The sequence below is a fragment of the Schistocerca gregaria genome, chromosome X (assembly GCF_023897955.1).
Source record: "Schistocerca gregaria isolate iqSchGreg1 chromosome X, iqSchGreg1.2, whole genome shotgun sequence".
Lineage (NCBI taxonomy): Eukaryota > Metazoa > Arthropoda > Insecta > Orthoptera > Acrididae > Schistocerca > Schistocerca gregaria.
Genome location: NC_064931.1, coordinates 752,552,297 through 752,578,727, shown reverse-complemented (window position 1 = coordinate 752,578,727; position 26,431 = coordinate 752,552,297). Strand labels below are relative to the sequence as shown.

Below are 26,431 nucleotides of genomic sequence, written 5' to 3'. Positions count from 1 at the left end.
GACCTTTATCAAAGTCGGAAACGGATGGTACCCATTTCTCCTCCTTACACCAGGCATCACAACAACGTTTCACCAGGCAACGCCGGTCAACTGCTGTTTGTGTATGAGAGATCGGTTGGAAACTTTCCTCATATCAGCACGTTGTAGGTGTCGCCACCGGCGCCAACCTTGTGTGAATGCTCTGAAAAGCTAATCATTTGTATATCTCAGCATCTTCTTGCTGTCGGTTAAATTTCGCGTCTGTAGCACGTCATCTTCGTGGTGTAGCAATTTTAATGGCCAGTAGTTTATTCTGCACCTACCACACGTTCAACCTCCTGAGACGCCTTCTTGGCGTTTTAGGGTTTCAATAGCGCTCGGACCGTGCTGAAACCCTAATAACACTAACAAAATTTCGTTCGATTTCGGTTACACAATAAATCATCCAATTTTAAGGGGTTTGGATTCAACTAAATACATGGGGATTAGGGGAAAGTTGTGTTAGATCGGATAGCTATTACTCCAAGGTCCTTTGGAGTTAAACTATAACCTAGAGGTTGTTTGGTTGACTAAAACAATCCTTGTTTAATTACGTACAATGTATTATTCCTGAAAGGTTATAGCTTCAGCGCTTTTTTAATGAGATATTCTTTTATAGAGAAAGTCAAATCACCTGGTCTTACCTCACTGGTAGGGTAACAGAGGGTACTCATACTAACCTTACGGTTAGGTCCCAGAACTGCTCTCATTAATAAACGGTCACAACGCCCATATAGTACTAGGGACAGAAAGTTTGCTGAAACCAGACGGAAACAGTAATGAAATCCTAAACTCAGATTGGAATGTATACCGCAGAGAGAGGCTGGACAGTGAAGGGGGAGGCGTGTTTATAGCGATAAGAAGTGCAATAGTATCGAAGGAAATTGACGGAGATCCGAAATGTGAAATGATTTGGGTGAAGGTCACGGTTAAAGCAGGCTCAGACATGGTAATTGGATGTCTCTATAGCCCCCCGGGTTCAGCTGCTGTTGTGGCTGAGCACCTGAAGGATAATTTGGAAAATATTTCGAGTAGATTTCCTCACCATGTTATAGTTCTGGGTGGAGATTTTAATTTGCCGGATATAGACTGGGAGACTCAAACGTTGATAACGGGTGGCAGGGACAAAGAATCCAGTGAATTTTTTTTAAGTGCTTAATCTGAAAACTACCTTGAGCAGTTAAACAGAGAACCGACTCGTGGCGATAACATATTAGACCTTCTGGTGACAAACAGACCAGAACTATTTCAAACAGTTAATGCAGAACAGGGAATGAGCGATCATAAAGCGGTTACTGCATCGATGATTTCAGTCGTAAATAGAAATATTAAAAAAGGTAGGAAGATTTTTCTGTTTAGCAAAAGTGACAAAAAGCAGATTACAGAGTACCTGACGGTTCAACACACGTTTTGTCTCAAGTACAGATAGTGTTGAGGATCAATGGACAAAGTTCAAAACCATCGTACAATATGCGTTAGATGAGTATGTGCCAAGCAAGATCGTAAGAGATGGAAAAGAGTCACCGTGGTACAACAACCGAGTTAGAAAACTGCTGCGGAAGCAAAGGGAACTTCACAGCAAACATAAACATAGCCAAAACCTTGCAGACAAACAAAAATTACGCGAAGCGAAATGTAGTGTGAGGAGGGCTACGCGAGAGACGTTCAATGAATTCGAAAGTAAAGTTCTATGTACTGACTTGGCAGAAAATCCTGAGAAATTTTGGTCTTACGTCAAAACAGTAGGTGGATCAAAACAAAATGTCCAGACACTCTGTGACCAAAATGGTACTGAAAAAGAGGATGACAGACTAAAGGCCGAAATACTAAATGTCTTTTTCCAAAGCTGTTTCACAGAGGAAGACTGCACTGTAGTTCCTTCTCTAGATTGTCGTACAGATGACAAAATGGTAGATATCGAAATAGACGACAGAGGGATAGAGAAACAATTAAAATCGCTCAAAAGAGGAAAGCCCGCTGGACCTGATGGGATACCAGTTCGATTTTACACAGAGAACGCGAAGGAACTTGCCCCCCTTCTTGCAGCGGTGCTCTGTAGGTCTGTAGAAGAGCGTAGCGTTGCAAAGGATTGGAAAAGGGCACAGGTCATCCCCGTTTTCAAGAAGGGACGTCGAACAGATGTGCAGAACTATAGACCTATATCTCTAACGTCTATCAGTTGTACAATTTTGGAATACGTATTATGTTCGAGTATAGTGACTTTTCTGGAGACTAGAAATCTACTCTGTAGGAATCAGCATGGGTTTCGAAAAAGACGGTTGTGTGAAACCCAGCTCGCACTATTCGTCCACGAAACTAAGAGGGCCATAGACATGGGTTCACAGGTAGATGCCGTGTGTCTTGACTTCTGCAAGGCGTTCGATACGGTTCCCCACAGTCGTTTAATGAACAAAGTAAGAGCATATGGACTATCAGACCAATTGTGTGGTTGGGTTGAGGAGTTCCTAGATAACAGAAGGCAACATGTCATTCTCAATGGAGAGAAGTCTTCCGAAGAAAGAGTGATTTCAGGTGTGCCGCAGGGGAGTGTCATAGGACCGTTGCTATTCACAATATACATAAATGACCTTGTGGGTGACATCGGAAGTTCACTAAGGCGTTTTGGAGATGATGCTGTGGTGTATCGAGAGGTTGTAACAATGGAAAATTGTACTGAAATGCAGGAGGATCTGCAGCGAATTGACGCATGGTGCAGAGAATGGCCATTGAATCTCAATGTAGACAAGTGTAATGTGCTGCGAATACATAGAAAGATTGATCCCTTATCATTTAGCTACAAAGTAACAGGTGAGCAGCTGGAAGCAGTTAATTCCATAAATTATCTGGGAGTACGCATTAGGAGTGATTTGAAATGGAATAATCATATAAAGTTGATCGTCGGTAAAACAGATGCCAGACTGAGATTCATTGGAAGAATCCTAAGGAAATGCAATCCGAAAACAAAGGAAGTAGGTTACAGTACGCTTGTTCGTCCACTGCTTGAATACTGCTCAGCAGTGTGGGATCCGTACCAGATAGGGCTGATAGAAGAGATAGAGAAGATCCAACGGAGAGCAGCGCGCTTCGTTACAGGATCATTTAGTAATAGCGAAAGCGTTACGGAGATGATAGATAAACTCCAGTGGAAGACTCTGCAGGAGAGACGCTCAGTAGCTCGGTACGGGCTTTTGCTAAAGTTTCGAGAACATACCTTCACCGAAGAGTCAGGCAGTATATTGCTCCCTCCTACGTATATCTCGCGAAGAGACCATGAGGATAAAATCAGAGAGATTAGAGCCCACACAGAAGCATACCGACAATCCTTCTTTCCACGAACAATACTAGACTGGAATAGAAGGGAGAACCGATAGAGGTACTCAGGGTATCCTCCGCCACACACCGTCAGGTGGCTTGCGGAGTATGGATGTAGATGTAGAATATAGGAAAAGAAGATTTCATTAGAAAAGATCCGCAAATATTTATTCAAATATAATTTAACTAACAATTTTATTCACAAAATTCTCACGTAAAGTAACAATCCTGATTATCTGCTCCACTGCAGCTTTCGTGGATCCAAACAATTGTTCAATCATCTTGGTTCCATCGTTGGATTTATGCGTCATATTATTTCTGGTTGCAAAATCGTATGCTCATCTTTGGACATGTATTAAAGTTAAATAAAAAAGAATTATGTATGATCGACTAATTCTTTTTCTTGTTGTTCTGAAAACAATAGTTGGCATGGCCGGGCAAAAGGAAGTCCGGCACGATATTAGGAGGTATCCCATAACTTTGTCACCTGAGTGCATACGCCACCATTTGAAAAAGAGCATAAACATGAAACTAATTATAGCTCATTATACCACTACAGACGAAGATACGACTGATTGGGGCAATTTTCAAGCGTTTCATCCGTAATTAGTTTGATGACGATGATGTTGGTTTGTGGGCGCTAAACATCGTCATCAGTACCCGTACTAGTTCCAATCTTACCATTTCCAGTCTCGCCACTAACTGAATGATGATGAGATGACGAGGACGACACAAACACCCAGTGCCCGGGCAGAGAAAATCCTCGACCCGGCCGGGAATCGAACCCGGGACCCCGTGATCTGGAGGCAGTAATGCTAGCCACTTTTTTTGTTTTAATCTCATTTTGTTCGTTTTTGTTCGTCGCATCTGCTCGGTGCGGACGTCGCAAGACACCCGTTTCAGTTCGTCGTTGATCCGTAAACTCAGTTTTTTTTATTGCAGAGGGCAGCTAACCCTCTGACCGAACACGCTGAGTTACCGTGCCGGCATCACTAGACCACGAGCTGCTGGTACAATTAGTTTTGAAAATCAATTATATCCGACGTGAAAAAAATTGAATGCAATATCAACTGCTAAATTTATGTACTCTATATTCAAGCTGAGGCCAATGCCTAAAGTTTTAGTCATTGAGACATACCTCGTAATGGAGTCGCTTCGATAAGAAAACTTATAGTTTAACGAACATTATCCTCCTGAAAGTTCCAGCAGTTGCGGTAGTTTCGTTATTATGGAGCCAAATCCAAATGACTGTTGCAGCAGTTCTCTGCGCAATAAAGCCTTGCCTCTGCCGGGTTAGAACTCTACTTGAACAGCTTCGCGTCTCAATTACTTCCGTAACTCGATCCTCATTTACTGTGACTTTCTCGACTGCGACGTGATAAAGGCTGGAAGGAAAGCAGCTACTTTGGTGGAAACCGCAGAATTACAATGCGCTAGCTACGTACTGTGTTCACGGCGAGAATACTGTAGAATGATGTGTGACACGAGCGGCCGATACGCTGCTAAATTTTTTCAACGCTCCGAATTGGGAATTCCATAGGATAGGCAAAATAAAATTGTTCCGGAAAGTGTTTTTGACATTTCGAGTGAACGGAATTTAAACGTCAAAGAGATAATTAGAAGACTATACCAACGGAATCAGAGCACCAGAAAACATCGACACAATGCCAGCGTCGGTTAACTGTACACCAAAGAGCAGACTTGTATTATGCAACTGCTGTTCAGTGTACATATGAGGATTTTGTGATTCGTAATGGCGCAAGTTCTGTGAGCCACATAGCAGTGCAGGCTAAACCAACCCTCACCTGAAGAATTGAAAAACTGAGGATCCAATGTGCCAATACCAACGCAGTCAGAAAACATTGGTACAACTTTTCGTATTCATAAGAAACAATTAAGGATATGTAGCACTATCTATAACGTGTTAAAAATACAATAAGACAAAAAAGCAAGAGAATTTCTTATAAAAAGAATGATCTTGTAGGATCTATTAGTACTTCTTAATGGAAGCGAATCAGGGGCAGGGGTGAAGGGGATTACCTACAAAAAGAACTCTGGGTAAGATTAAAAATGACATTTATGACAACAAAACGTTACTCAAGAACCGAATGTATAAGAAACGAAACCGTGTCACGGGAGCTAGAAGCAGACACGATTGAATGTGCAGTGCGAGAAAACCGCAACACATGGTACTAATACATGCAAAGGATGGGCAATACACGACTTCTCAAAGTAGTATTAGCTTATAAACCATTTGCATGAAAAAACGTGGGAACACCTAAGGTGTGATTAGCAGTACTTTTGTGACGACCAACACCTAAAGCTTAATCCAAGAAGCTAAAATGAACAAGAAGAAGAAGAAGAAGAAAATCAATATAGAATCCAAATACCTTGTTATTACACCCTTCGTGTTAGGGTGTCCACTTCGATAGGCAATCCAATTTTTCATACAATTTTACACTGGCAAATCTAGTCCTCTTCATCCTATGTCGCTAGTGACGGTTTTGAAGCGTTTACTCCATCGCAATGGAATGCCAATTAAGCTGAAGAGTAGGAGACGTATCTTCCATGACCGCGATTATGTCAGCAGAAGCCTCTGCACTCACCTAATTGCCACGACCTCGTAAAGTTAAGGCTTGTTTTAACTAGCGACTTTCTTATCTAAATCGACAACTCCTGGTGAGTGCGCGTCAAACAGCAGAGTGTAAATCAACCGCCAGCCACGTCACTGGTGGACCGGTGACGACAACTATCAACTGATCGAGACGAGTCTAAAAACCTTGAGTATGCTGAAGACTGTGCCTGCTCAGAACGGGGGGAGAGGGGGAGACTCAGTAGTCTACTAAGGCAGGAAGCTGATTAGTTCTCGTCTCGTTTACTCATGTTGTAATAGTTCATTTTGTGCTTTCGCGTCTTCTTAATCTTTACTGCATTTTTTGCTTTGCTGCTTTGCATAATGCGAAGACTACATGGACACTTTATATTTTTCCTAAGGGTGTTCTCCTACGAGAAACACTAAAAATATCTACATCTACATCTACATGGATACTCTACAAATCACATTTAAGTGCCTGGCACAGGTTTAATCGAACCACCTTCACAATTCTTTCCAATCTCGTATAGCGCGCCGACAAAATGAACACCTATATCTTTCCGTGCGAGCTCTGATTTCCCTTATTTTATTATGGTGATCGTTTCTCCCTATGTATGTCGGTGTCAACAAAATATTTCCGCATTCAGAGGAGAAAGTTAGTCATTGAAATTTCGTGAGAATATTCTGCCCCACGAAAACGCCTTTGTTTTAATGGAGCCCAACCCAAATCCTGTATCATTTCAGTGACACTCTCTCCCCTATTTCGCGATAATACAAAACGTGCTCCCTTTCTTTGAGCTTTCTCGATGTACTCCGTCAATCCTATCTGGTAAGGATCCCACACCGCACAGCATTATTCTAAAACAGGACAGACAAGCTTAGTGTAGGCAGTCTCTTTACTAATTCTGTTACATCTTCTAAATATCCTACCAATAAAACGTAGTCTTTGGTTAGCCTTCCCCACAACATTTGCTGTGTATTCCTTCCAATTTAAGTTATTCGTAATTGTAATTCCTAGGTATATAGTCGAATATACGGTCTTTAGATTTGACTGATATATCGTGTAACCGAAGTTTAACGGATCCCTTTCAGCACTCATTTGGATGACCTCACGTTTTTCGTAATTTAGCGTCAATTGCCAATTTTTGCACCACACAGATATCTTTTCTAAACCTTTTTGCAATTTGTTTTGATCTTCTGATGACTGCTAAGATTGTCTTCTAAATCCTTTATATAGATAATGAACAGCAAAGCGGTTATAACCCTACCCTGGGGAACGCCAGAAATACGAAAATTTTCTTTAGTTTTTACAGTACTTGCACGAAGAAAAATCCTGTGTATGTATAAGGAGGTTAATATATAAGAAACATTTTTGAATGTAAGTTATCGATTTGGTTGTCTAGTGATAGAGTGCGCGCGTTGAGGCCATAACTTCAAGCAATTGATTTTTCAGTCTGTCTTTAAGCTAGCCTTCACATTTCAATGTTGTGAAAATATGCCAGGGACGACACGTTGTTCGGATTCCACTTTAAAGTGTAGGGCCTGTTTCCCTGGTATGATTACTGGGACAGGTTAATTGTGCGCAAGACTCCGAAGTGGCTTTCAACCGAAAGAAATTGTAAAAAGGTCGCTGAACATCTCTCTTGAGGGTCTGCCAACCAGTTATGCCACATGGATTTACTTTAATTTTAATGAAAATCATTTGAACAATGAAAAAAGCTCTAATAAAGGAGAAAAATAGTTTGGTATGTTGTTTGGTACTTAGATCGAACACAAGGTAAAAAGACACAAAGGATATAGTGAGAAGTGGCTTATACCGTCTGTCCATCAGGGACATTTCACCCCTTCTAAAGACGCCCAGTCGACTGTGGGTCCCGTGATTGCGAAGATGAAACGCGAAGGAACAACCACAGCCAAATGAAGACGAAGGAGACTTCATATACTGACGTATAGCGACCATCGAGCATTTCGGAGGGTGGTTGTAAAATCACGCGTTGGCTATGAAGTGCTACCAGCATTCCAGACAGTGCAATGGCAGTAAGTAGGGAGTTAAAAAAAGTGAGTTTGCAATGGTCGAGCAGTTCCTCAGAAGTCACACGTTACTTTAGTCAGTGCTAAGCGACGCATGACGTGGTGTATAGAACAGTGACACTGAACAGTGACTGACTGGAAATGAGTGATTTGGAGTGATGAATCACGCTATACTTTATGGAAATCCGATGGAAGTATTTGGATTCGGCAGGTGCCTGGAAAACGTTACCCGGTCCTATCGGATTACGGAAGCATAGGGAAGCAAGTTTGCCGTGCCCTTTTAAAGGAACTATCGCGGCATTTACGTGAAGCGATGAAGGCACATCACGAAAAACCTAAATGAGGATGTCCGGACGCGGGTTTGAACCGTCGTCCTCCCGAATGCGAATCCAGAGTGCTAACCACTGCAGCACCTCGTTCCGTCTGTCATTAGGTATAGTTTAGATTAGATTTACTTTCATTCCAATTGATCCGTAGTGAGGAGGTCCTCCAGAAAGTAGAATATGTCAGAAAAGCAACAATACATGACAAATATTTACAAATCAAACAAATAAGCTAATAGCGAACTATCAGTTTAATAAGCCACGGCTGCAAAATACTAACGCGAATTCTTTACAGACGAATGGAGAAACTGGTAGATGCAGACCTCGGGGAAGATCAGTTTGGATTCCGACGAAATGTTGGAACACGTGAGGCAATACTGACCTTAAGACTTATCTTAGAAGAAAGATTAAGAAAAGGCAAACCTACGTTTCTAGCATTTGTAGACTTAGAGAAAGCTTTTGACAATGTTGACTGGAATACTCTTTTTCAAATTCTAAAGGTGGCAGGGGTAAAATACAGGGAGCGAAAGGCTATTTATAATTTGTACAGAAACCAGATGGCAGTAATAAGAGTCGAGGGGCATGAAAGGGAAGCAGTGGTTGGGAAAGGAGTGAGACAGGGTTGTAGCCTCTCCCCGATGTTATTCAATCTGTATATTGAGCAAGCAGTAAAGGAAACAAAAGAAAAATTTGGAGTAGGTATTAAAATTCATGGAGACGAAGTAAAAACTTTGAGGTTCGCCGATGACATTGTAATTCTGTCAGAGACGGCAAAGGACTTGGAAGAGCAGTTGAACCGAATGGACAGTGTCTTGAAGGGAGGATATAAGATGAACATTAACAAAAGCAAACCGAGGATAATGGAATGTAGTCAAATTAAATCGGGTGATGCTGAGGGAATTAGATTAGGAAATGAGACACTTAAAGTAGTAAAGGAGTTTTGCTATTTAGGAAGTAAAATAACTGATGATGGTCGAAGTAGAGAGGATATAAAATGTAGACTGGCAATGGCAAGGAAAGCGTTTCTGAAGAAGAGAAATTTGTTAACATCGAATATAGATTTATGTATCAGGAAGTCGTTTCTGAAAGTATTTGTTTGGAGTGTAGCCATGTATGGAAGTGAAACATGGACGATAACTAGTTTGGACAAGAAGAGAATAGAAGCTTTCGAAATGTGGTGCTACAGAAGAATACTGAAGATAAGGTGGATAGATCACGTAACTAATGAGGAGGTATTGAATAGGATTGGGGAGAAGAGAAGTTTGTGGCACAACTTGACTAGAAGAAGGGATCGGTTGGTAGGACATGTTTTGAGGCATCAAGGGATCACAAATTTAGCATTGGAGGGCAGCGTGGAGGGTAAAAATCGTAGAGGGAGACCGAGAGATGAGTACACTAAGCAGATTCAGAAGGATGTAGGTTGCAGTAGGTACTGGGAGATGAAGCAGCTTGCACAGGATAGAGTATCATGGAGAGCTGCATCAAACCAGTCTCAGGACTGAAGACAACAACAACAAGCTAATGTACCATTCCACAGGTCCCAAGTGGCATAGTCGTCATTTTTTAATGAACGCTATATGAAAGAATCATTTTACAATTACTAATGCACTGAATTTAAAATAAAAAAGTTTATTTATTTATTTAAAGGTAATAAACGTGTAATACAACTACTAAATACTTATTTACAATGAACACATTACTGCACTGAAATTAATACAAATCAGTTGGTTCTACTAATAAATTCACCAATGGAGTAGAAGAAGATGGCCACCAATAAATCCTTTAGGCTTCTCTTAAACTGAATTTCATTGGTTGCTAAGCTTTTTATGGCTGCTGGCAAATTATTGAAAATGTTTGTTCCTGAATAATGCACGCCCTTTTTGTACAAGACTAAGTGACTTTAAATCCTTGTGAAGATTATTCTTATTTCTAGTATTGATTCCATGAATTGAGCTATTGGTTTGAAAAAATGATATATTTTTAATGACAAATTTCATTAAGGAATAAATATATTGGGAAGCAGTAGTTACTATCCCTAGTTCCCGAAACAGGCATCTGCAGGATGTTCTTGAGTTCACACCACATATAATTCTTACTGCACGTTTTTGTGCCCGGAAAACTTTAGCTTGGCTTGATGAATTGCCCCAAAAAATAATCCCATATGACATTATGGAATGAAAAGAAGCATAGTATGCCATCTTTTTCATTTTATATCCCCTATGTCTGACATAAATCGCATTGCAAATAGAGATTTGTTAAGACGCTTCAGCAGTTCTGTGGTGTTCTCCTCCCAGTTGAATTTATTAACAAGCTGTAATCCCAAGAAATTAACGCTGTCCACTTCTTCTATCTGCTTGTCATCGTATGTTAGGCATATAGTCGTGGGACATCCGTTACAAGTTTTGAACTGCATGTAGTGTGTTTTTTCAAAGGTCAGTGACAAAGAATTGGCTGGGAACCAGTGATTAATGTCAACAAATATTTTAGTGTTAGCAATGAAGTATGAAAGGGGTTGTTTTACGGTATGGGGATGTTTTTCGTGGTCCTACTGCACTTAAGAAACCGCTAAATGCGGAGTAGTACGAATCCATTTGACAGCATTGGGTGCTGCGTACAGTAAAAGAACAGTTCGTAGACGATTATTGTGTTCGCAAGACATTGCATCTGTCATTAAACATCATCTGCGAAGCAATGATCTGTGGACAATAACATTCCTGAAATGAACTAGCCTGCCAAGAGACGCGATCTAAACTCAGTGGAACAGCTTTGAGATGAGTTAGAATGTCGACATTGTTCCAGATTGCAGCGTCCAGCACCACTACTTTTTCTGGTTTCGGCTGTTGAGATAGAATGGCCTGTCATTCCGCCACAGACATTCAGGCGCCTAATTGAAAGTGTGTCAGGAGAGTTCAAGTCATCATAAAGACGAGGGTAGACACATCCCATATCAATGTCCAGTAATAGATGTGCGGGTACCTTTGATGAGATAGTGTGCACTCTATTTCAGTTCATTTTATAACTAACGCATGTAGCAGGGTAACCCACGGCTCTCTGTTCCCCCATTGGTGCTGTTCCCATGGAAAACCCTCCGGTGATGTTTGGAAACTATGGGTGAAATCATGAGTAACACGAAAAGTTTGACTGTGGCCTCTAGGTGCGCTCTTCTGAAATGAACTTCTTCTGTAGTGGTCAATCTAAGGATTGGTTTGCAACAGCTACAGTGGCAGCTTGTCTCCATTCTGTGCGTCTTTCAGCTTTCCTCTTCATTTCTTTATAGGTGTCACATCCCACATCTTTCACGATTTGATCCATGTACCTCAGCCGTGGTCTTCCTCTTGGTCTCTTTCCCTCGACATATCCCTCTATGATTGTGTTCAGGAGTCCTTTATGTCTTAGTAGAAGGCCTGTAAATTGCACTTTTCTTATAACAAAGAAACTCCAGAAGCTTCTCTTCTCACCAGCTCTTTCCAGAACCAATTCGTTTGTGACCTTGTCGATACATTTTATTTTGAGCATGCGTCTATACCACCACATTTCAAAAGAATTTAGCTTCTGGTCTTCCTCTGTCCCGAGAGTTCATGTTTCACACCCATAGCATGCCACACTCCACACATATGATTTCAAAAATCTTTTCCTGATTTCAAGGCTGATGCTCTTAGGTGTTAAGATGTTTTTCTTCTTGTTAAAAGCAGCCTTTGCTTGAGCAATTCTGCTTCTCACTTCTGCCTTGCTCCTTCCATCCCTGGTAATATTACTGCCCAAATAAGTAAATTTATCAACTTGTTCAAGCAGTTCATTGCCTACATGAACTTGGACTTTCACTTGATCTCTTTTGTCGCATACCATTACTTTTGTTTTTGCTTTATTAATTCTCATATTATATTCTTCCTCCATAACTTTATCCATTCTATTAAATAGGACAAAATCTTCTTCACTTTAAGCTAGGACAGCTATATCATCGGCATATCTTATCATATCTATTCGTTGGCCATGAATTACTACACCTGTCTGAATTTTCCCTTACTTTTTTCAGCGCCTCTTCAATGTACAGGTTAAAGATAACAGGGAATAGAGCGCGACCTTGTCAGACACCTTTCCGTATCTGCACCTCTTCTTGTTTTGTCCGTCCACGGATAACTGCTGTCTCGTTTTTGTACAGGTTCCATACCATTTTTCTATCTTTATAGTTTATTCCTACTTTTTTGAGTATCTCAAACATCTTATCCCATTTAACATTATCAAAGACTTTCCCTACATTCACGAAAGCTATGTATGTTGATGGTTAACAATGATAAAATGCATCCAGAATCCTGAAGATTCCTACTTACCAGCGCTAAAAATAATAGATGGTTAATAGCACGCAACTTGTACTTTGGTATAACACATGTAAAGGCAACTATACATGATTACACGCAGTATATTCAAGAGAAACATTTTAAGGTCAGGTTCATCCTAAATACAAAACATGGTTCCAAAAATTTCTAAAAGTTACACTCCCTGTTGCAAATAAACATTTTTAATTAATTTTGTTACGTATTACTTTGTCAACGGCCGTGCAGAGGTGGATACGCTGGTTACCGTCAAATGACCGAAGTTAAGCACCGTCGAACGTGGCCATTACTTAGATGGGTAACCGTCATGTGCGCTGCTTGCTCTTGGCAAGCTTCCCTTTGCCTTTACGGCAGAGGGGACAGGAGGATGTTGGCGTGAAGTCTCTGATTACCAGTCTTTGCCCCAATCTCATGGATTAAATTCCAATCTTCTCCACAGTGTTTCGTGCGACACTGTTGATGGTGATCCGCCAGTCAGGTGGGGACGTTATGCTCGGCGGCTCCCTTTGGTGCTAGTCGCGGGGAGTAGGTTATCGGCCGGTATCGGGCTTCACCCTCTCCCAACATGTGTGTGTGTGAAATCTAATGGGACTTAACTGCTAAGGTCATCAGTCCCTAAGCTTACACACTACTCAACCTAAATTATCCTAAGGACAAACACACACACACACACACACACACACACACACACACGCATGCCCGAGGGAGGACTCTAACCTCCGCCGGGACCAGCCGCACAGTCCATGATTGAAGCCCTAGACCGCTCGGCTAATCCCGTGCGGCTCACCCTCTCCCACCTCTCAAATGTCCAACGTGTACGTGACAGTACATCCTACACACACATTAGTCAACTACACTTCAGAGGTACACTTACGCACACAATTCTCATACTTCGCGAAGGAAAGATGCCTGTGGGGTCGAGGGATAGGAGAAGCGTATCCGCTTAGGCAGCTGAACTTGACCTTCTGGGCAGGTCAGCCATTCATGCCATACGAGTTTCCTATTTATTAGTACTTCTAGAGAGCCCCTTTTAGTTCAACAAGATGCGATAGCTATTATTACCAAAAATTATGATTAAGAAACTTACACTACTTAGACGAGCGGAGAAGAGCATTTTTACACAAATTTTTAATCATTCAGCTAGGGGAAACTTAAATTTAATGAAATGATAATTAAAGCAAGACCATAAGCTGTCGACCCTCGTTGATATACATCAACGGGGATAGTTGAAAATATATGCCCCGACCGGGACTCGTACCCGGGATATCCTGCTTACATGGCAGACACTCTATCCATCTTTCTATTTTTTTTGTGCGGACATCAGTTCAAGTTGATCGTTCATTCCTTTAATCAGTTTTTTTTCATTACAGAGCACAATCGCTCCTCTTACCGAACACGCTGAGCTACCGTGCCAGCATCCATCTGAGCCACCGAGGGCATAGAGGATAGTGCGACTCAAGGGATTTATCCCTTGCATGCCCCCCCCCCCCCCCCCGTTTAAGTAGCTCTAAGTTCTAGGGGAGTGATGACTATAGCTATTAAGTCCCTTAGTGCTCAGAGCCATTTTGAACCAATTTTCACATTTTGAACCCCTCCCCCCCCTGAGACCCACATTCCAAACTTAATATCCAAACACTACATTCGTAGTGCCCCTACCAATTAAACTCATTACTTGCGGCAGACAATCTTACCGAATCCCGTAAGAGTTGGGGCAATGCGTGTGCATCCGCACTGGAGAAGGTCAATGGCCGGTTAGCCTTAACCATATGAAGATGGTATCTGTTCTTTCGGACATGTACGAAAGAACAGATACCATCTTCATATACTTAAATTTAATTCCTTTAGGGAGAGAATACTATCGTTTTCCTAGTTAGTAGCAATGAAAGAATTCAAAAGTAAGCGGGAACGCACATTCTTTCAGTTGTAACTGCGGGTTGATTACACTGGCTGTCCGGCCTATCTGAATAGTTTACACCGATATCATTTCATGTCGTTACATCTCCCTCCCTCCGTCCACACTGATCCCTATAGATCTACATATTTTATTTCAGTGCACTGAATCCATTTCAGAATCAGAATGTGGTTCAGGCAGAGCATGTAAGCAGTAGAGTGAGACATGTGTTTTTGGCAGACGCGGCAGCTGCGACTGGGGCTGTGCCTGCCCGCGGCCTGCTCGGACAACGCGTCGGCTCTGCTGTCTGCGGCGCTGGTGCCGTCTGCGTCCCTGCAGCGCGTTCGGCCAGTCCCCGACCCGCGCTTCTCCTTCTGGACGCTACCCGCCTTCTACTGCCTCTGGTAAGCACTCGCGCTTCTCTCTGCTGCGTGCTCCTAATGCTCCAGGCAGACCTATACAGGCTGTCACAAACTTGTAAGATAAGTGAAGATAGTAACTTTTCTCGAAAGAACAGATACCGTTGATGACCGTGCAGTTTCTCTGGACTAAATGATAATTAATTGAAACCCTCAGCTGCCGACAGGTGTTGTTGACCTGGATGGGGACAGCTGAGGTATATCAACAATACATGTCGGCAGCTGAGGGTTTCAATTAATTACCATTTATTCTAGAGAAGCTGCACGGTCATCAGTGGTATCTGTTCTTTCGAGAACAATTACTATCTTCATATACAGGGTGTTACAAAAAGGTACGGCCAAATTTCAGGAAACATTCCTCACACACAAATAAAGAAAAGATGTTAGGTTGACATGTGTCCGGAAACGCTTAATTTCCATGTCAGAGCTCATTTTAGTTTCGTCAGTATGTACTGTACTTCCTCGAGTCACCGCCAGTTGTCCCAATTGAAGGAAGGTAATGTTGACTTCGGTGCTTGTGTTGACATGCGATTCATTGCTCTACAGTACTAGCATCAAGCACACCAGTACGTAGCATCAACAGGTTAGTGTTCATCACGAACGTGGTTTTGCAGTCAGTGCAGTGTTTACAAATGCGGAGTTGGCAGATGCCCATTTGATGTATGGATTAGCACGCGGCAATAGTCGTGGCGCAGTACGTTTGTATCGAGACATATTTCCAGAACGAAGGTGTCCCGACAGGAAGACGTTCGAAGCAATTGATCGGCGTCTTAGGGAGCACGGAACATTCCAGCCTATGACTCGCGACTGGGGAAGACCTAGAACGACGAGGACACCTGCAATGGACGAGGCAATTCTTCGTGCAGTTGACGATAACCCTAATGTCAGCGTCAGAGAAGTTGCTGCTGTATAAGGTAACGTTGACCACGTCACTGTATGGAGAGTGCTACGGGAGAACCAGTTGTTTCCGTACCATGTACAGCGTGTGCAGGCACTATCAGCAGCTGATTGGCCTCCACGGGTACACTTCTGCGAATGGTTCATCCAACAATGTGTCAATCCTCATTTCAGTGCAAATGTTCTCTTTACTGATGAGGCTTCATTCCAACGTGGTCAAATTGTAAATTTTCAGTATCAACATGTGTGGGCTGACGAGAATCCGCACGCATTGGGTCATCAACACAGATTTTCTGTGAACGTTTGGGCAGGCATTGTTGGTGATGTCTTCATTGGGCCCCATGTTCTTCCACCTACGCTCAATGGAGCACGTTATCATGATTTCATACGGGATACTCTACCTCTGCTGCTAGAACATGTGCCTTTACAAGTACGACACAACATGTTGTTCATGCACAATGGAGCTCTTGCACATTTCAATCGAAGCGTGCATACGCTTCTAAACAACAGATTCGGTGACCGATGGATTGGTAGAGGCGGACCAATTCCATGGCCTCCACGCTCTCCTGACCTCAACCGTCTTGACTTTCATTTATGGGGGCATTTGAAAGCTCTTGTCTACGCAACCCCGGTACCAAATGTAGAGACTCTTCGTGTTCGTATTGTGGACGGCTGTGATACAATACGCCATTCTCCAGGGCTGTATCAGCGCATCAGGGATTCCTTGCGAACGAGGGTGGATGCACGTATCCTCGCTAACGGGGGACATTTTGAACATTTCCTGTAACAAAGTGTTTGAAGTCACGCTGGTACGTTCTGTTGCTGTGTGTTTCCATTCCATGATTAATGTGATTTGAAGAGAAGTAATAAAATGAGCTCCAACATGGAAAGTAAGCGTTCCCGGACACATGTCCACATAACATATTTTCTTTGTTTGTGTGTGAGGAATGTTTCCTGAAAGTCTGTCCGTACCTTTTTGTAACACCCTGTATATAGTTAAAGGCTACCCAGACATTGACCTTCGTCTTTGTGAATGCGCACAGGTTGCCCGAACTCTTACCGGAATCGTCACTTTAGTGTGCGCGAGTAATGAGTGTATGGGTAAATATCGATTAGGTGCATAACGTATGTAGATTGTGGACAGTTGGGAATGTGGGTCTCACGGGGAGTGTGCAACGGATAAGTCCCTGCAGTCACGCTATTCATTTGTGTCTTCGGTGGCTCAGATGGATAGAGCGTCTGCCATGTAAGTAGGAGATCCCGGGTTCGAGTCCTAGTCGCTTCACACATTCTCACCTGTCCCCATCGAGGTATATCAGCTACACCTGTCGGCAGCTGAGGCTTACAATTAATTATCATTTCTTTAAGATAAAATCTCACCGGAAATGTGGAGAACGAATTCGCAGAGCGGTAGCGATTTTATCTGTGTGACATATACATTGGTGAGTAGAATTACGTTCTACCAAAACCACGGTTCAGTAGTTTTGGTACAGTACATAAATGACTTAGTAAATGGTAGGATTGAAAGTAGAATTGGGAGGGTTTGCAGGGAAAGAAACAGAAATGAACGTGTAAGAGAGAAGCTGGGAGCAGACAACTTCTCTTTGTTTATTGTCTGTTTTGCACATAATCAGAACCACACGTCTTTCAGTGTTAATCCATTCTGTATTTTATGTCCTTGAAAAATATAAATTGCGTTTTATAAGTAACAAATGTTAGTTGATCATGTAAGTTCTGCTCTTCCATTTAACCAAAGCAATTACTCATGTTGCAGGTACCGTTTACATGCAGGAACATAAAAAATATGTGCACTTATTGCTATCTTTTACTGAATAGAACGCTCTCCATCGTGGCCAAAGACAAAAATTTCCTGTTGTTATTGATAAGTCAAAGGTTGTTTATCAAAGACAAAAACATATTTTGTATAAGCTCGACGAAGTACTGAAGCGGTGTTTCATATATTTGCGTATTTTTATTTGACCTTTTCTTTTTAGGAAATTGCATTTTGTAGCACTATACTAAAATCTTTAATTTTCTTTGTTTTTTCTACAACATCCCTCTGTTTCACGTTACAAATCAACGATTTACGAATGAAACCTGAATTAAACATTCAAAATTTCAGTTTTGCTGCAAATACTGCTTCTTAAGTAACAAACAGAAGGATAACTATGTAGAACATACATGTTCGATAGGTTAGGCAGTCCTTTGTATACCAACACACTGTTTCTAAACGGTTCATCGTTTCCAGTTTCTACGGGAATCTAGTAAGACACTGGTCGCATATGCAGACAAAGCGACTGAAATTAGGTGACGCCTGATAGGTATGCAACACACCTAACGTACAGGTAACGCAGTTCCGATCTTAACTGACAAAGGCTACTAGGAAAATTACCGCAGTCTACGCTTACTCATTATAGTCTACAGAAGCCTGCGGTACTTCGCAGCTCTACTGACGAGCCAAAACATTACGACCAACGACCACCACAATACTGAATCCCAGCTGGAGGCGTTGCTTGTATGTAATGCGGTTTGACAACGCATGAACCTGTATTCAGTGTATGCCGCCTTTAGAATCTGAAGATGGTCATTGTATGGCCGAAACCGGTTATGACTGTGCCATAAACATGTGATTGCGTCTTTAAATAAAAAAATTACAAAAGAATCAGTGACGCTCTCCATAGACAAAATGTCGTTTTTTCGAAAAGGAAAGTACACCTGGTTAGCCATGCAGTCTGCCGACCGTACTAGCCGAGAGGTTCTAGGTGCTACAGCCTGGAACCGCGCGACCGCAGGTCGCAGGTTCGAATCCTGCCTCGGGCATGGATATGTGTGATGTCCTTAGATTAGTTAGGTTTAAGTAGTTCTAAGTTCTAGGGGACTGATGACTACAGCAGTTAAGTCCCATAGTGCTCAGAGCTGTGCAGTCTAACGCACGGCTTTCCAGAGTGGGAAGGAGCGCCTGGTCCCCGGCACGAATCCGCCCTGCGGACTTGTGTCGAGGTCCAGTGAGCCGACCAGTCTGTGGATGGTTTTTAGGCGGTTTTCCATCTGCCTCGGCGAATGCGGGCTGATTCCCCATATGCCGCCTCAGATTCGCTATGCCAGCGATTGTTGCGCAAATAAGTTATCCACGTACGTGTACACAACCGTTTAAATAGGGGTTACACTCGTCTGGTGTGAGACGTTCCCTGTGTGTAGGGGGGGGGGGGGGGCACCAGGGTCTAAACTGCACAATAACCCTAAAAGAGTGGTTTGGTGTGGGCCACGGAGGGGTGAAGTGGACTGCAGTAGTCGTAGTGGGGTTGTGGACCACTGCGGCTGCGGCGGGGACGGAGCCTCTCCGCCGTTTCTAGGCCTCCGGTTGGCATACAATACAGTGCAATACCATTGTGTAATGCGGAATTGTCCAGTAGCTGTCACGACAGACGTACCCGCCAGTGTAAAACAAGGCGGGCAGTATTTTGTTGTCAGTAGAGGAGCAACAACTGCAGAAGGGGTCGTTCAGGATACCTCACTGACTTAGAATGTGGACTGGTCATTGGTTGTCCCCTGAGTAGCAAATGCACCAGAAACATAGCGACCATTCGGAAACTGCCCAAGTCCGCTGTTGGTGATGTGACTGTGAAGTGGAAACACGAATGAACAACCGCCGCTGAGGTAAGCCAAGTCCAGGCAGATATCACGTACTGACTGACAGGGGCTCTCGAGCACTGAAGGATGATTGTGCAAAATTGTATGAAATCAGAGGACGGAATCACTCGTGAATTCCAAAGCGCTAGCAGAAGTCCAGCTAGCACTGTGACTGTACGTATGGAGTTAAAAAGAAGGGGGCAAAAGGCTTGAACTGCTCCTCGTAAGCCTCACATTTATGTAGTTAATGCTAATCGACGCTTGAGTTGGTGCAAGGATTGACGCCGCCGGCGAAGTTGATGACTGGTAACGAGTGATCTGAAGCGATGACTCTGCAGTGATAGGGCAGTCCGATGGGAGTGTTTGGGTTGGCGAATGCCTGGAAAACGTTATGTAACATCATGCATAGTGCAACACTCAAGTACGGACTTGGGACGGGGGTGTTTTCGTTGTCAAGGTACGGTCACCATATTGTGCATAAGAATACGCTAAAAGCGGAAGGATATGGAGACATTTTACAGCGTTGTGTAATACGTATTGCAGAGAAAAAGTTGTGAGCGATGATTGTTTGTATGAGCATGACAGTGCACCCTGTCATTAGGCCAGTAATGAAAATATCTACATGTGCACTACTGGCCACTAAAATTGCTACACCAAGAAGAAATGCAGATGATAAACGGGTATTCATTGGACAAATATGTTATACTAGAACTGACATGTGATTACATTTTCACGCAATTTGGGTGCATAGATCCTGAGAAATCAGCACCCAGAACAACCACCTCTCGCCGTGATAACGGCCTTGATACGCCTGGGCGATGAGTCAAACAGAGCTTGGATGGCGTGTACAGGTACAGCTGCCCATGCAGCTTTAACACGATACCACAGTTCATCAAGAGTAGTGACTGGCGTATTTTGACGAGCCAGTTGTTCCGCCACCATTGAACAGACGTTTTCAATTGGTGAGAGATGTGGAAGATATTCTGGCCAGGGCAGCAGTCGAACATTTTCTGTATCCAGAAAGGCCCGTACAGGACCTGCAACATGCGGTCGTGCATTATCCTGCTGAAATGTAGGGTTTCGCAGCGATCGAATGAGGGGTAGAGCCACGGGTTGTAACACATCTGAAATGTAACGTCCACTGTTCAAAGTGCAGTCAATGCGAACAAGAGGTGACCGAGACGTGTAACCAATGGCACCCCATACCACCACGCCGGGTGATACGCCAGTATGGCAATGACGAATACACGCTTCCAATGTGCGTTCATCACGATGTCGCCAAACACGGATGCGACCATCATGATGCTGTAAACAGAACCTGGATTCATCCGAAAAAATGACGTTTCACCATTCGTGCACCCAGGTTCGTCGTTGAGTACACAATCGCAGGCGCTCCTGTCTGTGATGCCGCGTCAAGAGTAACCTCAGCCATGGTCTCCGTGGTGATAGTCCATGCTGCTGCAAACGCCGTCGAACTGTTCGTACAGATGGTTGTTGTCTTGCAAACGTCCCCATCTGTTGACTCCGGGATCGAGACGTGGCTGCACGATCCGTTACAGCCATGCGAATAAGATGCCTGTCACCTCGACTGCTAGTGATACGAGACCGTTGGGATCCAGCACGACGTTCCGTATTTCCCTCCTGATCCCACCGATTTCATATTCTGTTGACAGTCATTGGATCTCGACCAACGCGAGCAGCAATATCGCGATACGATGAACCGCAATCGCGGTAGGCTACAATCCGACCCTTATCAAAGTCAGAAACGTGATTTTTATGCATTTCTCCTCCTTACACGAGGCATCACAACGTTTCACCAGGCAACGCCTCTCAACTGCTGTTTGTGTATGATAAATCGGTTGGAAACTTTCCCTTGTCAGCACGTTGTAGGTGTTGCCACCAGCGCCAACCTTGTGTGAATGCTCTGAAAAGCTAATCATTTGCATATCACAACATCTTCTTCCTGTCGGTTAAATTTCGCGTCTTTAGCACGTCATCTTCGTGGTGTAGCAATTTTAATGGTCAGTATTGTATAAGCGATTAACAATTAGGCTGCATAAGATGTTTTACTGTTCAGGATGGGTGGTGGTGTGAGTGTGAGGTTCTTAGTGAGAGCAGGTGATCAGCATTCGAACACAGTCCGTTGATTAACTTAACTTTATTCAAATCATGTTAGATATATACTCTGTAGCGGTCACCGTCCTTGTAGGCTGCCCCCCACTACGGTCATCCCCCCTCCCCACCCCCACCCCCACCCCCCAATCGTCCCAGAAGCCCGGTGGCTGACACCTGACAGCAACAACGACCCTCTGGCAGACCTACTTTCATTCCGCTGATTCGCGCGGGCGACGACCCGGCGATGCGGACTCAGCGGGTTCGGAAACATGCTGAACTATCGCTTGCCCACATCAAGAATTTTTGCTTATGTTTGAATCATAGTGTCGCATTCTTGGAGCCACTGTCTGTTAGACTGTGTTAAACGTCTTATAACTTCAACTACAGTATGTTCTGTTCTACTTCTCTCCCTTTGTCTCATTTCTCAGTTCAGGTCTTTTAATTCTCCATAAAGAAAAATGCTGATTGGGGAGAGGCTCCGTCAGTATACATAACAAATCCAGGATGCCACTTCTGTGCAAACATTTGGTGGACATTGGCCCAGTCAGCAATACTGATTTAATCGTTCTGGGAACTATACAGTGACTAACTAGCGCTGTGTGTTTTGGAGAAGGTGCAACAGACTAGAAAATTTCAACAAACCGATATTTATGCCCTTCTGCGTTTTTAACAGTTTCAACTTGAACTGCATATTAATAAACTGTCCAAAACAAATTTCACACAACCCTCATGATGTGCATGGGTTGCAGTTTTTGGTTTCGCTCTCCGTCTGTGGCGCAAGCGTGTGACTGGACTATCGGCCTGAACGCGGGTAAAGTGCAGTCTTTCTATTCTACATCCACATTTACATACATACTCCGCAAACCACCGAATTGTGCACGGTGGAGGGTACGTTGTACCACTACTACTCATTATCTCCTCTGTTCCACTTACAAACAGAGCGAGGGAAAAACGAATGTCTAAAAGCCTTCGTACGAGCCCTTATTTTCGTATCTTACCTTCATGGTCCTTACGTGACATGTACGTTGGCGGTAGTAGAATCATTCCGCAGTCGGCCTCAAATGCCTGTTCTCTAAGTTTGCACAATAGTGCCTCGTGGAAAGAACATCATCTTCCTCCAGGAATTTGAGTTCACGAAGCATCTCTGTATTACTTGCGTGCCGATCGAACCTACCGCTAACAATTCTAGCAGCCCGCCTGTGAATTGCTTCGATGTCTTCCTTTAATCCGACCTGATGGAGCTCCCAAACACTCGAACAGTACTCAAGAATGGGTCATATTTGCGCTCTATACGGCGTTTTCTTTATGGATGAGCTACACTGTCCCGTAACTGTTGCATTAAAACGAAGTCGATCATTCGCCTTCCCTACTATCAACCTGACGTTCTCATTCCATTTTATATCGCTTTGGAGCGTTACGCCTTGATATTTAACCGAAGTGACTGTGTCAAGCTGCACTCTTCTAATGCTGTATTTGAACGTTAAAAGACTGCTTTCCTACTCATTCGCATTAACTTAACATTTTCGTACACTTAGAGCAAGTGCCATTCATTACACCATCTAGAAATTTTGCATACTATTCCTACAGTCACTCAACGACGACACCTTCCCGTACACCACAGCAACATCACCAAACAGCGTAAACTGTATTGCTGCTCACCCTGTCTGGCATGTCATTTATCTACATAAAGAATATTACCTGTGGCACTAGGAGGGGGAAGGCTGGTGGGCCTCTCGCTCCTGCCGCCTTTTATCCCTGGGAGAGACCTCCAGTACTCATTTTGACAGCAACCTGACGAGACCGGGGGCCATCCTGAAGGGCTTGTGGAGATGAAAACTCTCCGCCCTTATTCAGGATTGAACCGGGATCCGCAGGGCTGGAGTCTAGTGATCTACCCAATAGACCACATCTTTTACTGTACATCCATGCATGGTACAAGAACTGTTTCAGGAGGTGATTCGCCTGATCACGATGATTATGACAGCTACAGTATAGTCAGCATCCCCTGAGACGTCGTTCAGTGCCTTTCGACGAATTAAAACTTTCCTCAGATCTACAACGACACAGCCAAGGCTCGCCCATCAACTTTTCCTTCATGTTCATCAAGACAGGGCTCGGAAAATAAATTTTATTGCTATCATGAAATAATTTATTTCCCGAACTCCGGATAGAAAAACTACGTTCGGAAATAGAATGCAATTTTTTTTTTAGACGTAAACAAAATAGGAAGGCGTGCTGAAAATTAATACATCCTAATTTTTATGTGGAAACTCATAAAGCTCTTTATACAGGGTGTTTATAAATGAATATTGGGGTTTTAACGCTTTATAGTATTTATTACATTAAACTTACATTTATAAATGATGTGTCAAATGAAAGAGCAACTCAAACAGTTTTACCTAGAATAAATGTTCAATGTGAGCTCCAGTTGTCACACGGCACACAATTACTGTATCCAAGCGCTGGATAGGCCGCAAGGGGCCCAATAACTGGGCTTGATTCGCATGGCCTCCACGTTCACCCGACCTAACGCTATGCGATTTTTTCCTTTGGGGCTTCATCAAGGATCGTTTGTACGTGCCTCTGCTACCAGCAGACCTCCCTGAATTAAGAAACCGGGTTGAAGCAGCTGTTGCTACAATCACTGAAGACACACTTATCAACGTTTGGGAAGAACTCGGCTATAGACTTGGTGTGTACCGTGTGACAAATGGTGCTCACATTGAACATTTATAACGTTCTTGGTAAAACTGTTTGAGTTGCTCTTTCATTTGACGTATCATTTAAAACTGCAAGTTTAATGTAATAAATACCATAAAACGTTAAAACTCCGATATTCATTTGTAAATACCCTGTATAAAACATTCTACCTCTTTATTCTTCATGTCTACTCATTTGTAGCCCTCTGCCGCTACAGTAGAGTGTAACATGGCGGTGTGTAACGTAACTACGTCGGTGCGTGAGAAACTGTGTGCTGTAATCGAGTTTCTAACTCGAATAGTTCGCCCACATATGGAGCACCCTCTCTTTCAGCATGACAATGCCAGACCACACATGCGGGCTGTGACATCTGCAACAATCCGACACCTCGGGTTCACTGCCGTCGATCATCATCCGTGTAGTCCCGACGTGGACCCACCAGATTAAAAGACAGCTTCCATGATTTCATTTTGATGCTGATGAAGCGCTGTAAGCTCAGTTGAGGTTGTGACCCGTCAACAGAGTGAATCTCTCTAAAGTGACAGTGTCAACAAACTGGTGTCTCGTTGGGAGAAATGAGTTTTTCACCAGGCTGACTACATTGAGAAATAAATATGTACACATCCAGAATAAAAATGTACACTCATGCTCATAAATTAAGGATAATTGCAGAATGTGGTGCCACACAACGTGGCACTACACAAAACTGGAGCTAATAGCATAGGCACATAGGGAACACACACGACGCAGACCCGGAAGTCCACGGTATTGGTGATAAGTTGATAAAACTGTCCCGAAACTCATGTGCTACAAAACGCCACTGTTTCCTGCGCATGTACCCCGACATAGATATGGGATATGATCACCATGCACACACACAAAGGCCGCACACGAATCGTTGCCATAATCTTGAGATCACACTTCGTGTCTCACGGAGGGCCCATTCTACGACCTGCTGTGTTTGACCAGCCTCCAGTCGCCCTAGTATTCTACCTCTTATAACGTCATCAATATATGTTCTTTGAGCGCATTTCCAACACACAGTCACCATTAGCACGTCTGCACACTTACTCGCTGCACCGTACTCTGACATGCACCAACATACTGGACTGCTGCCAGCGCCCTATGCGACGACCGCAGGTCAAATGCACCGCATGGTCATACTCTGAAGTGATTTAAACCCTCAAACCGCCCACCAGAGCGTTATTTCACCATGTATCAGCATAATTCTTAATTTATGTACATGAGTGTAGAGTGTTAGTGCTGTTTTCTGTATTTAAAAAGCATTAACATTTTATTTGTTTTGTCTACTGGCTACCGCCAACTGCCTTGCCGCAGTGATAACACCGCTGCCCGTCAGATCACCGAAGTCGGGCTTCGTTAGCACTTGGATGGGTCACCATCCGGGTCTGCCGAGTGCAGTTGGCAAGTAGGGTGCACTTAGCCATTGCGACGCCAATGAAGGAGTTACTTGCTGAGAAGTAGCGGCACCGGTCACGAAAACTGATAACGGCCAGGAGAGCGGTGTACTGACCACATGTCCATCCACATCCGGTGACGCCTCAGGCGGCCTGTCCATACCGTTGGGCCCTAAGGCCTGTCTGAGCAGTGTTTGTTTTACTGGCTACCGGTTTCGTTACACAGTACCATCCTCATGCCATCCGCTGGCATGCAGTCGTCATCCTCGCTTTGCAAGTAGATGTCTCAAGTACACTGCTATCCAAAACTAAAGAACAAACTGCTATTCTCAGTCCTGTGTCTAATTCACGATATAATAGTACGAACTGTCGACAGATGTCCTTACGATCGTGTTCTGCACGGAAGATGGCATTCAGATCAACGTACAACCACGCCAGCAATGATGTCTGGGCACCTATTAAGTGTGATAGTGTTTGCAGGGTAGTATCACATCCACAATCGCTGTGTACACAGAGTGGCACAGAGTAGACGCCTACAGACTCTCTGCTGTGGAGCCATTACGGAAAGCGGAAGCAGAAGAGTTGTAAACTGATGTGACTCGATGGCTTAATGCGAATCGTAGAGTAGACGCCTACAGACTCTCTGCTGTGGAGCCATTACGGAAAGCGGAAGCAGAAGAGTTGTAAACTGATGTGACTCGATGGCTTAATGCGAATCGTTCTATTGTTTCTCGGATGAGGCGATAGTTTATG

The 26,431-nt window shown here is 43.5% G+C and overlaps 1 protein-coding gene across 1 annotated transcript in view; it reads left to right on the top strand.

The window, feature by feature from the left end:
• Positions 1-26,431, top strand: part of LOC126298208 (nose resistant to fluoxetine protein 6-like) — a 205,204-nt gene that overhangs the window by 93,887 nt on the left and 84,886 nt on the right. The window contains exon 4 of the mRNA XM_049989512.1: positions 14,740-14,903. Coding sequence (XP_049845469.1) covers positions 14,740-14,903 — 164 coding nt within the window. The remainder of the gene's footprint in view (positions 1-14,739; positions 14,904-26,431) is intronic.